The sequence below is a fragment of the Hylobates moloch genome, unplaced genomic scaffold (genome assembly GCF_009828535.3).
Source record: "Hylobates moloch isolate HMO894 unplaced genomic scaffold, HMol_V3 SCAFFOLD_10, whole genome shotgun sequence".
NCBI classification, from domain to species: domain Eukaryota; kingdom Metazoa; phylum Chordata; class Mammalia; order Primates; family Hylobatidae; genus Hylobates; species Hylobates moloch.
Window position 1 is genome coordinate 11,744,324 of NW_026652285.1, and position 14,863 is coordinate 11,759,186.

At 44.5% G+C, this 14,863-nt stretch overlaps 1 protein-coding gene across 3 annotated transcripts in view; it reads right to left on the bottom strand.

The window, feature by feature from the left end:
* RFFL (ring finger and FYVE like domain containing E3 ubiquitin protein ligase) overlaps window positions 1-14,863 on the bottom strand; it is a 77,004-nt gene that overhangs the window by 16,886 nt on the left and 45,255 nt on the right. For all 3 annotated transcript variants that reach the window (XM_032162970.2, XM_058446031.1, XM_058446032.1), the window contains one exon: window positions 384-571. In XM_032162970.2, coding sequence (XP_032018861.1) covers window positions 384-563 — 180 coding nt within the window. In that variant the 5' untranslated portion in view covers window positions 564-571. Of the gene's footprint in view, window positions 1-383; window positions 572-14,863 lie in introns of those variants that run through there.

Genomic DNA, 14,863 nt, shown 5'->3' on the forward strand with positions numbered 1-14,863 from the left:
CTACGACATTCTAAGCATCGTGCTAGGCACCTTTCATGGCTTTCTTGTCTCACTTTATTCCCACAACCCTGAAAGATGAGGACTACAATCATCCCCATTTTATAACAGGGAAACTGAATCTCAAGAGAGGTTAAATCATATAGCTAGTAAGTAGCAAAGCTGATAACTGAATTTAGGTCTACTGACTCCAAATCTATGCTGACATGCTTTGCTTTTGCTTTTACTCGGTTAGTTCTTCTTGAACATTTTTGTGAAAGGGACAGGTCTGGGTCACCAGCATCACACAGGAAAAGGCAAGGTTGCAGGCATTCAGAGGGGTCAGCGGCGCTTGCCCATGGTCCATAGGCTGCAGTGGCAGAGCAGGCCAAGAAGTCAGCACTCACCTTCCTGGCCGTGTTTGCAAAGTGAGCCCCACAGGACTTGCAGCTTGGTTCCAAGCCTGTTGGGGAAGGGAAGGAGCTGTACCCAGGGTTGGAATAGGCCTGCATCCTGGCTCCCTGGGGTGGTGGGACCTCCTCAGGCTGTCCGTCCAGGCAGAACCAGTTGCAGCAGGTTGCCCACATGATAAAATCTGGTGCAAGGGACGAAAGGGGAAAAGGTCGGAGTTAAGACACACCTCTACTGTCCTTTTGATGTCCGAGAGCACAGGTGAGCAGTGATACTCAATGCACACATGCCACCAAGGTAGAGGGGAGATGTGTTTTCAAGGATCACAGATTTCTTTTTTTTTTTTTCTTCTTTTTGAGATGGAGTTTTGCTCTTGTTGCCCAGGCTGGAGTGCAGTGGCATGATCTCAGCTCACCGCAACCTCCGCCACCTGGGTTCAAGCGATTCTCCAGCCTCAGCCTCCCGAGTATCTGGGATTACAGGTGCCCGCCACCACGCCCGGCTAACTTTTTTGTATTTTTAGTAGAGACGGGATTTCACCACATTGGCCAGGCTAGTCTCGAACTCCTGACCTTGTGATCGGCCCACTTCAGCCTCCCAAAGTGCTGGGATTAAGGCGTGAGCCATGGCGCTGAGCCGGGGAAGACTATTGTTCATTGCTTTATATAAATGATGCAACCCAGACTCAAAGAAATCAAATATATAGCTGATATATAGAAAGCTAATATACAGAGTTGAGATTCTACAAACCCAGGTTTTCTGACTCCAAACCTAACATCCTTTTCCCTATACTATGTTGTCCATTCATTGATTTCCCCTCCTGCCAGCCAGTAAAACTACTCTTACATTTGTACCCCCAATCCTAGATAAACTTCTATCACAGCACCTATTATACTTTCTTGCACAGGTATATCTTGCTCTTTATTTTCTACTACTAAGCCATAAATTCCTCCAGGGCAGGGGATATTTATTCATTATGTACAGTACTATTCCCTAGCACTGTTGTCCACGTAGAAGAAGCTCAACAAATATTTGCTTCCTTACTGAATCAGAGCCTCTGTAGGTTTATTAAGAAGTGTTCGGAGCCAGGTGCAGTGGCTCACGCCTGTAATCCCAGCACTTTGGGAGACTGAGGTGATGGATCACCTGAGGTCGGGAGTTCGAGACCAGCCTGACCAACATGGAGAAACTCCATCTCTACTAAAAATACAAAATTAGCCGGGTGTGGTGGTGCATGCCTGAAATCCCAGCTACTCGGAAGGCTGAGGCAGAAGAATGGCTTGAACCCAGGAAGCGGAGGTTGTGGTGACCCCAGATCGCGCCACTGCACTCTAGCCTGGGCAACAAGAGTGAAACTCCGTCTCAAAAAACAAAAAAAAAGTGTTGGGCCAATTGCCGTGGCTCACTCCTGTAATCCCAGCACTTTGGGAGGTCAAAGCGGGTGGATCATCTGAGGTCAGGAGTTCGACAGCAGCCTGGCCAACATGGCAAAACCCTGTCTCTACTAAAAATACAAAAATTAGCTGGGCGGGGTGGCAGGCGCCTGTAATCCCAGCTACTTGGGAGGCCGAGGCTGGAGAATTGCTTGAACTCAGGAGGCAGAGGTTGCAGTGACAGGAGATCGTGCCATTGCACTCCAGCCTGGGTGACAAGAGCAAAACTCCATCTCAAAAAAAAAAATAAATAAAAGAAGTGTTGGCCAGGTGTGGTGGCTCAGGCCTATAATCCCAGCACTTTGGGAAGCCAAGGTGGGAAGATCGCTTGAGCTCAGGAGTTCAAGACCAGTCTGGCCAACATGGCAAAATCCCATCTGTACAAAAAAAATACAAAAACAGGCCGGGTGCAGGGGCTCACGCTTGTAATCCCAGCACTTTGGGAGGCCGAGGCGGGCGGATCACGAGGTCAGGAGATCAAGACCACGGTGAAACCCCGTCTCTACTAAAAAAATACAAAAAATTAGCCGGGCGCGGTGGCGGGCGCCTGTAGTCCCAGCTACTCGGGAGGCTGAGGCAGGAGAATGGCATGAACCCGGGAGGCGGAGCTTGCAGTGAGCCGAGATCGCACCACTGCACCCCCGCCCCGGCGGCGGAGCGGGAAGCGCGCTCCTCTGACAAAAAAAAAAAAAAAAATACAAAAACAGCCAGGTGTGGTGGCACACACCTGTAATCCAGCAACTCAGGACCCTGAGGTGAGAGGATCACTTAAGCCTGAGAGGCGGAGGTGGCAGTGAGCCGAGATTGTGCCACTGCACCCACTACACTCCATCCTGGGTGACAAAGTGAGACCTTGTCTCAAAAAAAAAAGTGTTGGTTTATTACTCCTATTGTACATATCAAATGCAGGTACTGGGGACAAAGGGCTGATGATTTTTACAATCACAAAACAAAGAGGATCCAGATCCAATCCCTCAAATGTCAGAATAACCTAACAATTGTAAGAGGGCCCACTCAAATGCCAAGCATTGATGTGAGATATGAGTATGTTTTCCTCAGTAGACTAAAGCAGCCCATGTAGACACTTTGAGCCTGAACTCTTTGCCTACAGAGACAATAAATGAAACATTTAGTGTTATTATTCGATAATCAGTTCACACTATAGAATGCTCTGCTGTCTCCTGACTCATTGTTTTAACAAGGGCACTTTCATAAGCTGGAAGGAACTAAGCCAACTGATTCGACCTGGGTCATTTTATAGAGGAAAAAAGAATGAGAGCCAGCAAGGGGAAGTAACTTCCTAGGTCAAATAGCTCATAACCTCAGGCCTCTTCACTTCTCTAGGTCCTTTTTAGCTTTCCAACACTGCCTCCACTGCACCTGTGATATAATTCGCTCCCTTGCAGGGGTCCCTGATTAACACCTGTCTCCCCAACTTGCCTGTGACCCCCACGACAACAGGGATTGTGATAGTCTAACAGTGCCCAGTTAGACAGGTAGCTCAACAAGAACTAGCAAATGAATTAATCATATACAATATCTAAGTCTTAACTAATCACACATTTGTTCAATCTTCAGCACATCAGAAACATTTCTCTCTGACTCGATATAACCTGTCTGAGGGTTCTAAGTTCCCAGAAGAGGAACTTAGTTCCCAGGAACTTAAGCTCCTAGAATAAGAATTGCAAGTAATCTGCCTTTACTTGCAATTAACAGTTCACATGGAATAATGAAGTAAAGAGTTCTTCACAGAGTGTGTGTATGATAAAGTAAATGAGTTCTTTGCTGCCAAGAGAAATGGGGACAACAAAGGAGGAATAGCCCTCTGAAATAGATATTTTGTAATTTTTTTTTTTTTTTTTTGAGACAGGGGTCTCACTGTCACCCACGCTGGAGTGGAGTGGCATGATCTCGGCTCACTGAAACCACCGCCTCCCAGGTTTAAGTGATTCTCCTGCCTCAGCTTCCTGAGTAGCTGGGATTACAGGCATCTGTCATCATGCCCAGCTAATTTTTGCCTTTTTTTTTTTTTTTTTTTTTTGAGACGGAGTCTTGCCCTGTTGCCCAGGCTGGAGTGCAGTGGCATGATCTCAGCTCACTGCAAGGTCCGCCTGCAGGGTTCACACCATTCTCCTGCCTCAGCCTCCCAAGTAGCTGGGACTACAGGCACCCACCACCACACCTGGCTAATTTTTTGTATTTTTAATAGAGACGGGGTTTCACCGTGTTAGCCAGGATGGTCTCAATCTCCTGACCTCATGATCCACCCACCTCAGCCTCCCAAAGTGCTGGGATTACAGGCATGAGCCACCATGCCCGGCCAATTTTTGTATTTTTAGTAACACTGGGTTTTGTCATATTGCCCAGGCTGGTCTCAAACTCCTGACCTCAAGTGATCCACCTGCCTCGGCCTCCCAAAATGCTGGCATTACAGGTGTGAGCCACCATGCCCAGCCAAATTTTGTAACTCTTTAAATCACATGTTGACAGACAAATCTGAGACAGTATGTAATAATAAAAAGAATACAGAATCTGGAATAAGAAGGCCTCAGTCCTAAGTCCTGCTCTACTACTTAAGGGCTGTGTTACTTACCTCTAACAAGTAATAGACTTTCTGTACTTCATTTTTCTCCTCTGGACAGTCTGTATGCTATAAAGCACTATATAAACATTAGTTGTTGTTATCCACATTACAACAATGCTTTTAACTACAATTTTTCTGGGAAGGCAAAGGTACAAAATAAACCTAATAAACCTACAGATTTCACAACAATTACCATCTGGCTTTCTGGGCTTGTCCCCTGTAAAGAGGACAAGGTTGTAGGCAATTCACTAACTTTTTTTTGGGATAGAGTCTCCCTCTGTCGCCCAGGCTGGAGTGCAGTGGCATGATCTCAGCTCACTGCAACCTCTGCCTCCCAGGTTCAAGTGATTCTCCTGCCTCAGCCTCCCGAGTAGCTGGGATTACAGGCGCCTGCTACCATGCCTGGCTAATTTTTGTATTTTTTAGTAGAGACGGGGTTTCACCATGTTGGCCAGGCTGGTCTCGAACTCCTGACCTCAGGTGATCCGCCTGCCACGGCCTCCCAAAGTGCTGGGATTACAGGCGTGAGCCACCACACCTGGCCAATTCACTAACTTCTGTTAAACTCTCTACTCATTCATGATGCATGCAACTTTTACTGAAACCAATGCCTTGCTGTTTCCAGTGCTAGGTAAGGAAGGTAAAGTACCTACCCTCAAGGAGTTCGTGGTCTAGTCAGGGTACTAGAAATGTAAACCAAAAATTGAAATTTCAGGGTGATCAGTGCTTTAACGGAGGTTTGCACCATGTATTATTGGGAAGCTACACAGAGGGAAATGATCAGCTCTACAGGGGCAGAGGGGTGACCAGAGAAGACTTTTCAAATGAGGTGCCGCACATCCTATCATGCTGTGGGAGTAACTGGGACTTTACCAGAAAGTCAGGAAGAGAAGGAATTTTCAACAACAGAAAACAAGTAACATGCACCATGGCATTAAAGAAACTACAAAATGCAGCTGGGCACGGGGCTCACGCCTGTAATCCCAGCACTTGTGAGGCTGAGGTGGGTGGATCACAAGGTCAGGAGAGTGAGACCAATCCTGGCTAACATAGTGAAACCCCGTCTCTACTAAAAATACAAAAATGAGCCGGGCATGGTGGCACACGCCTGTAGTCCCAGCTACTCAGGAGGCTGAGGCAGGAGAATCACTTGAACCTGAGAGGCGGAGGTTGCAGTGAGCCAAGATTGCACCACCGCACTCCAGCCTGGGCAACAGAGCGAGACTCTATCTCAAAAAAAAAAAAAATTGCCATTCTGTTACCCCACAGTCTCCAAGTTTAGGTGGAGAATGAAGTCTTATGCTAGGAATATACATATGTGGGGAAGGTGGTTATTACAGGAAAGATCAGGTAGCGGCAATGTTCTCCAGTGTTAACATACCTTAGACCTGCTCAGTCTAACAGAACAGGTTTGCCAAAGTCAGCCGACTTGGCTTTTACTCTTTATATATCTATATCTATATCTATAGATATAGATATCGATATCTATACATATTTTACTCTTTATATATATATATAATTTTTTTTTTCAGATGGAGTTTCACTCTTGTCACCCAGGCTAGAGTGCAACGGCAGAATCTCAGCTCACTGCAACCTCCACCTCCAGGGTTCAAGCGATTCTCCTGTCTCAGCCTCCTGCGTAGCTGGGACTACAGGTGTGCATCACTACACCTGGCTAATTTTGTATTTTTAGTAGAGACGAGGTTTCACCATGTTGGCCAGGCTGGTCTTGAACTCCTGATCTCAAGTGATATGCCTGCCTCAACCTTCCAAAGTGCTGGAATTACAGGCATGAGCCACCATGCCCAGCCACTCTGACAGATATTTAAATACCAAAAAAGAAACATGTCCTAATGTGGTCAGTTAAAAGTACTCTCCTGCCAAACTGGAAAGCCCTAACCCTAAATAACAACTACGTTCAGGGTTATTTCAGAGGGCGGAAGGAAAGAGTTTGTAACTAACAACGCTATACAAGCTAAAATACTTTTCTCTTGGGAATATTTTTTTCATTCCTCATCCCTAAATAGATATACATACATGGCATTTGATAATGCTATTAAAGGACTAAAAGTGGAACTAATTGTGAGGTGTAGAAAGAATTCTCCCTAAGGTGATAACCGAAAAACTTTTCTTTCTTATCTACAAACCTCCTTCTGATCTTTAAAGAAAATTATCAGATCTTCACTCAAGGCTTGAACATTCCTTCCCAAACTCCCCTCACTCTCTTCTTAAAAGACAGACTTGGCAATTTAATCCTCAAAACCAGTGTCTAACTGCTGTCCTACAGAGCTTGCTTGAAGCCTACTAGGATCTCCCCTTCCACTTTCCCTAAAAGGGAGAAAAATGGGAGATGTAGGGCCAGTAGTGAATAAAAACATTCACTATTCCCTGTGGAAGAACCTTGTGATATGAGGCAAGAATGGCTAGCTAGCATGTAGGATTTTGTCAGCTTGATAGGTATGCTAGCATTTCTTGGGAGACTTAGCCCGGCTGAACAGGAAAATAACAGTGTTAATAACAGAATAAGATAAATTACCTATTCCAGGTAGGCTTGGTACAGTCATAGTTAGAGGCAAGAGGGTAGATAATGTGATTTCTACCTATTAAGTCCTAGATTCCTAAGTAGTTTTAAAACACTTCTCCGCTTGTTCACCTGCCCAAGGCAAATGATTTAAAGCAGATCAGTGGTTGTCATGGGTCTTCCCATGAAGGGGAGAGGGGAGTAGAATGGCCATGCTGGTTTGCAATGTAACTCCAAAACCACTCAAAAAACTAAAGCAGTAAAAAAATTCCCAAGGTTCTCATCCAATCTATTCTGATCTTAATTAACTGCTGTGTGCACCAAGGTAGTTCTACAACAACAGGCTTTACACAAAACCATAGACAGCTACATCTTGGAATTAACACACTTATGGTGCACCCATTGTATAAAAGTTTACAAAAATCCTTTTAAAATACCTAAATAAAATGCCCTCAAACCTTAAAGAAATGCCTTTCTGACATGGCAAATCAGAAAAGGGCTGGAAAGCAAGCCTTACAGAATCATGTCCAGTTTATTGAGGGTGGTACATCTACTGTCACTAACATATTTCTGGAATGGTTAAAAGCAACTATCTATGTTGTTAGTGCATAAACAAAAGTATCCCACATTACGAATCATTAGTACAGAATGGGCTTAGCTTCATCTTGTATATTATCATTAAAAAGCAATTAAAGACAAGGGCAATGGTTTTGAAAGGAAATTCTGTGAAAAGTCTATCAATAGGGCTTAGGCTAAGCCTCTCTAAAATAATTGATAAGTAATTACATATTTTGAGAAGTAAAGAAGAAAGTAGCCACTCTCTGCTGGAAGAATGCTTATTTGCCAGGCACTGAGATAGGTACTTTTACCTAGTGTTATCTCATGTGATCCTCACAATTCTGGCAAGGTAGATTAGTTCTTCCCATTTTCAGGTGAGAAGAAAAGGTTCGGAGAAGTTAAGTAACTTGTTAAAGGTCATAGCTAGAGGATAGCAAAGCCAAGCTTTGAACCTCGGGCACTTAGACCCTGAAGCATACCCTCTTGAGATGTAGTCCCGATTTAATTTAAATAACCAATCTGTCTACCCTGTGGCCCATCCCCTCTGAGCTTTTGCTTTCCATCTCTACAGGAACTTTCCTATCATCATACAGGTATGCCCCAGAATCTCCCAGGTGTTAAAAACTCTTCTTTGTCATAATGGAAGTACAAATTACGACCACAAAGTGTTACCACCACTGGAATGGCTAAAATGGAAAAGAGATACTAGCAAATATTGATAAGGATAAAGAGCAACTGGAGCAGCCGGGCGTGGTGGCTCACACCTGTAATCCCAGCACTTCGGGAGGCCAAGTCGGATGGATCATCTGAGGTCGGAAGTTCAAGACCAGCGTAGACAACATGGTGAAACCCCATCTCTACTAAAAATACAAAAAATTAGCCAGGCATGGTGGCACATGCCTATAATCCTAGCTACTCAGGAGGCTGAGGCAGGAGAATTGCTTGAACCCAGGAGGCAGAGGTTGCGGTGAAACCAGATCGCACCATTGCATTCCTGCCTGGATGACAGAGCGAAACTGTCTCAAAAAAAAAAAAAAAGGAAAAAAGAGCAACTGAAACTCTAATATTGCTGGTGGAAATGTAAATTACTCCAATTTGGAAATTTTGTGTGTGTGTGTGCGCACGCACGCATATATACACACACACACCTCTTTCCATGGCTTTGCAATTCTGCTTCCACGCATATACCCAACAGAAATACATTCACCCAAACAGTATACAGGAGTATCCATGGAAGCCCTACTGTAATAGCCTCAAGCTGGAAACAACTGAAGTGTCCATCAATGGTAGAATTATGATATGTTCACAGAACAATGAGAAAAAACAACTGATACATGCAATAGTACAGATGAATCTTATGTTGAGCAAAAGCAGGAGGCACAAATAAATACATGGGAAATGATTCGTTTTACATAAAATTCAAAAACAGGCAAACTATGGTGTTCGAAATCAGGATAGTGGTCATCCTGTGAGGTAGGATTACAGATGGAAGGCAGCCCAAGGGGCTTCTGGTAACATTCTGTATCTTAATCTGAATGCTGATTATGTAGATATGTTGACTTTGTAAAAATTCATTGAACTGTACACTTATATACTTCTCTAGTTACATTTGAATTAAAAGTTTATATGAGTGTTTTGTTTTGAGACAGGGTCTCTCACTCTGTTGCTCAGGCTGGAGTGCAGTGATGTGACCGTGGCTCACTGTAACCTGGATCTCCCAGGCTTACGTGATCCTCCTGCCACAGCATGCCGAATAGCTGGGACTACAGGCACGCACCACCACACCTAATTTTTTGTATTTTTTTGTCTAGATGGGGTTTCTTCAAGTTGCCCAGGCTGATCTTGAACTCCTGGGCTCAAGCAATCCGCCCGCCTCAGCCTCCCAAAGTGCTGGGATTACAGACTTGGGCCCCTGCACCCAGCCTATATGACAAATTTTTTTCTTTTCTTTTCTTTGAAACGCAGTCTCGCTCTGTCGCCAGGCTGGAGTGCAGTGGCGCAATCTCGGCTCACTGCAACCTCCACCTGTTGGGTTCAAGTGATTCTCGTGCCTCAGCCTCCCGAGTAGCTGGGATTACAGGCACGCGCCACCACACCCAGCTAATTTTTGTATTTTTAGTAGAGACGGGGTTTCCCCATGTTGGGCAAGATGGTCTTGATCTCCTGACCTCATGATCCGCCCACCTCAGCCTCCCAAAGTGCTGGGCTTATAGGCGTGAGCCGCCGTGCCCGGCCAATGACAGATTTTTTTAAAGCACCTAGTCAAATATTTGTAATTTGTAAAAAATAACCAAAAAATAAAAAAACCCCATTTTGACGCCACATTCTCCCCCTCCCCAGTAAAGCTCTTTTTCTGTGATCTCCTCTAAATCAAATTTCTCCAAATATTTGACTCCACTTTCTTTTTTTTTTTGAAGCGGAGTTTCACTCTTGTTGCCCAGGCTGGAGTGCAATGGCACGATCTCAGCTCACTGCAACCTCTGCCTCCTGGGTTCAAGCAATTCTCCTGCCTCAGCCTCCCGAGTATCTGGGATTACAGGCATACACCTCCATGCCCAGCTAATTTTGTATTTTTACTAGAGACAGGGTTTCTCCATGTTGGTCAGACTGGTCTCAAACTCCCGACCACAGGTGATCTGCCCACCTCGGCCTCCCAAAGTGCTGGGATTACAGGCGTGAGCCACCGCGCCTGGCCGACTCCACTTTCTTAACCTCTAATTCACTCTTAAACCTTCTCCAACCTAGCTTGAGCCAACCACCATTCCTAACCTCTTCAAGGTCACCAAGGAATTCCAAGTGGCCAGATCTAATTGACACTTCTCTATCCTCATCTTAATCTCTCAGCAATGCTGGACACAAGTGACTCTCCCGCTCTAAACATCTCTTAGCTTCTAGCACTCTGCACCCGTGGCTTTCCTCCTACCTCAAAGCCTTTTTGCTGCTTCTTACCCCTCCCTCTGTTCTTAAATGTTGTGAGTGTCCAGGCTGTCTTGGGCCTCCCTCTCCAACCACACCTCAGGTTGCTTTAAATACCTTTCTTGGCCGGGCGCGGTGGCTCACGCCTGTAATCCCAGCACTTTGGGAGGACAAGGTGGGCAGATCACTTGAGGTCGGGAGTTCAAGACCATCCTGGCCAACATGGTGAAACCCCGCCTCTACTAAAAATATAAAAAATTAGCCAGGCATGGTGGCAAGCACCTGTAGTCCCAGCTACTTGGGTGGCTGAGGTAGGAGAGTCACTTGAACCTGGAAGGCAGAGGTTGCAGTGAGCTGAGATCATGCCACTGCACTCCAGCCTGGGTGACACAGCGAGACTCTCTCTCAAAAAAAAAAGTAAAAAAAAAATAAAAAATACTTTTCTTAAATCAAAGATGCATAAATTCCTACTTTCATCTCCCCTGCCCCTGCTGGTGGGCTAAAACACCATCATTTCCTTCCTTAGGCCCTTTAGATTTGTTGTTTGTTCCTTCTGCCTGGATTGGTCTCCCTAGAACTTCCTATGCTTAGCTCCTTTTTGTCATCCAAACATCAGCTTTAATGTCGTGTGTGTGTGTGTGTGTGTGTGTGTGTGTGTGTGTGTGTGAGAGAGAGAGAGAGAGATAGGGTCTCTCTCCAAGCTGGAGTGTAGTGGCTTGATCATAGCTCACTGTAATCTCGAACTCCTGGGCTCTAAGGATCCTCCTGCCTCAGCCTCCCAAAGCTCTGGGATTACAGGTGTGAGCTACCACACCCAGCCTTTTAATGTCATTTTCTAATTTCACCATAACATTTGGTATTAGCTGATATTATTTGCTTACTTATTAACTGCTTTCCCTAACTAGAATAGAAACCCCATGAGGGCAGGCGCTTTGTGCTCTACTGAATTTCCAGAGTCTAGAATGGCTTCTTGGGTAAAAGAACAGCCTCTAACGGGTTTCCTAGCTTTAATTCTTGCCTCTATCCAACTACTTCTCCACAAGGCATCACCCACTGCCCTCCTCCCCTCAACACACACACTTAAAGCTCTTTAATGTTGCTTGTTCCTAGAAGTGATCTTTCTTGGATGGATTATCCAAGGCATCCACCCAATGAAAGAAATCATGTTAACTCTTTGTACATAAAAATGTTTAAAAACTCTTCAAAAAAAAGGTTCTTTAATGGACTCCTATTGCATTTTAGAATAAAAATAATCACTTCTTACGTGGTTAAAGACCCTGACCACTTCTCTAATTCATGCCGTGCTACTTTTCTCACTCGTTAACTTCAAGCCATAGTGGGCTGGTGTGTGAAAAACCGAAAGGTAGTGACCTTTCGGTTCTTCACACTGAGCTGGTATGTGTAAATGGGGGAGGACTCCTCATGTGGGTGATACTTGAGATGAGACCTGAAGGCTGAGAAAGGATTTTTTTTACTGCATGCAGCTAAAAATTATAATTCTAAAATGATGGCTGGGCATGGTGGCTCACTCCTACAATCCCAGCACTCTGGGAGGCCAAGGCAGGTGGATCAATTGAGGTCAGGAGTTCAAGACCAGCCTAGACAACATGGTGAAACCCCGTCTCTACTAAAAACACAAAAATTAGTGGTGTGGTGGCACACGCCTGTAGTCCCAGCTACTCAGGAGGCTAAGGGAGAAGTATCGCTTGAACCCGGGAGGCAGAGGTTGCAGTGAGCCAAGATCGCACCACTGCACTCCAGCCTGGGCGACAGAGCGAGACTCCATCTCAAAAAAATAAAAAAAAAAAATAAAATGCCAATGACCTACATGTTTCATAGGCACTACTGGCTGGAAAGCCCAAGGTCTCTCTCCTCTCTCTGGTCGCCCAAAGCTTGGGTTTCTTACCACCCAAGGCCCTTGGTGGGACAGGCCCTGACACAGCTGATTTATACCAACAACATAATTAAAAAATCACAATGTCCTGAGAACTCACCTGAAATTTAAAATCATCTCTTAACTTGGAAGGCTGCTTACTTTTAAAAATAAGTTAGTCTGGCAAGCAACTTGAACTCCTTTGAAACTGTTTACTGGAATTTTCCAGCAAACCTGCCTGGGGTACCCACCCTGACTTGTAAAGATTTAAAATGCTGGTAACAACACAATGAGCATAAAATAGGACAACTGTTGCATTTGTAAGTAAGCAGCCTGCTGAGTAAACCATACTACTAACTGGTCTCATGTGCTGGGGGTGGGAAAATGAAGCATGTTCTCTGTGATACTATTTCTGAGATATTTATTTTAGAATAAATAATTCAGTGGCCGGGCACAGTGGCTCACACCTGTAATCCCAGCACTTTGGGAGGCCAAGGCAGGCGGATCACCTGAGGCCAGGAGTTCGAGACCAGCCTGGCCAACATGGTGAAACCCCATCTCTACTAAAAATACAAAAAATTAGCTGGGCATAGTGGCATGCACCTGTACTCCCAGCTACTCAGGAGGCTCAGGCAGGATAATTGCTTGAACCCAGGAGGCGGAGGTTGCAGTGAGCTGAGATCACATCACTGCACTCCAGCCTGGTGACAGAATGAGACTCCATCTCAAAAAAAAAAAAAAAAAAAAGAAAAGAAAAAAGAATTCAGAATACCTAAGTCACAGAGAAGACATGTATATGGTAGAACTTTAGAACCCAAGGCCTGAATTAGGATAAAGAGCCCTGCTGAAGTGGTGCATGGGCTGGACATAAACAAGGAATATTTCACAGGCCAGAACTCAGGGGAGGAAAACATTTCCAAAGCTTTTAATACTAATAGACATTTTCTATCCTCCAAGGCAGTCCTTTGGATATGGGTAACGGATAAATGCATATTTCCTAGGTACGAATTTTATTTTAGGGCTAAAGTTTAAGAAGACAGAACAGTTGGAGAGAAAGGTGGGGGAAAAAAAAGCTGTTCCCAAGTATGTTTTACTTTGGCTTTAAAATCAGTCAGACCTGACCTTAAATCCTGGCTCTAACACTGAATAAATGAATGAGCTTGAGTAAGTTGCCACTAGGAGCTTCAAAGTAACAGGAATAAATTCGGTACACCTCACAGGCTGGACATAGAGGTGGTGCTCAGTTTAAAGGGGGATCATATCTTCACTGGACTTTTCAATCTTACATCAAGAGCAGAGGGAAGTGTTAGACATTCAGTAAATAGCCATCATTATAATAAGGCATGGGCTCATGAGGATTAAATGTTTGCCTCTCTCCAAACCAGCTTCCAGAGCCTCCATTCACACAGAGATGTCAGTAACATCAAAGACACGACTAAAGCCTCTTTTCTCCTCCAGTCCCCAAGTTATACTTTAATATAAAGGATCGAAGCTTTAGACATGACATAATCTTCTGTGCTATTATTTCAGATGGCAGACAAGGGGAAAATTGGGGGAGTTATTCAGAACTTGGGGTTCCTGAAGTCCTTTCTCAGAAGATAACAAAGTAAAAACATCACAAAACACCTAAAATGTGCCAAGTTAGTTGTTATGTTTGCATCTGTTGTCTTATTTAACACAATAATCCTACAAAAATCAGAATTAAAATGGTCTGATTTTTGTAGGATTCAATAAAAAGTACCTTAAGCACCTTGTAAAAAGTATAATACATAGAAAAACCATTCCTGGGACTACAGAACTTTAATTTATACATCCCATAAGTCATCTGCATTTCTAGTTTCTACAAGTTCAGGGTACCAGTGATATAAACCCCCAACCTTCTAAAGATAAAGCCTTTAATTGATATTTAAGGTGTATTTCAGTTTCTCTTCTTACCTTTGCTCCAGTTGAGGAGATTTTTCTGACTTAATTGTCTCAACTGCAACTAATGCTCTATTTCATTGATTCATTTATTGAGACAAGTCTCTGTCACCCTGCCTGGAGTGCATTGGCACCATCATAGCAAACTGCAGCCTTGAGCAATCGTCCCACCTCAGCATCCTGAGTAGCTAAGACTGCAAGTACCCACCACCTTGCCCAGCTAATTTTTTATTTTTATTTTTTTTGTAGAGATAGGGTCTATGTTACCCAGACTGGCCTTTGAACTCCTAGCCTCAAGCAATCCTCCTACCTGGGCCTCCCAAAGTGCTGGGATTACAGGCAATAAGCTAGTGCACCTGGCCTATCCTCCTTTTAATAAGTGTTGTCAGCCGGGCGCGGTGGGCTCACGCCTGTAATCCCAATGAAACCTCGTCTCTACTAAAAATACAAAAATTAGCCAGGCATGGTGACAGGTGCCTGTAATCCCAGCTACACGGAGGCTGAGGCAGGAGAATCGCTTATCTGGGAGGTGGAGGTTGCAGTGACTCGACATTGCACCACTGCACTCCAGCCTGGGAGATAGAGCGAGACTCCATCTCAAAAAAAATAAAATAAGTGTTGTCACTGGGTAACTAGTCAATAATAATGAAAGCAAATCCTTAGTGCTCACG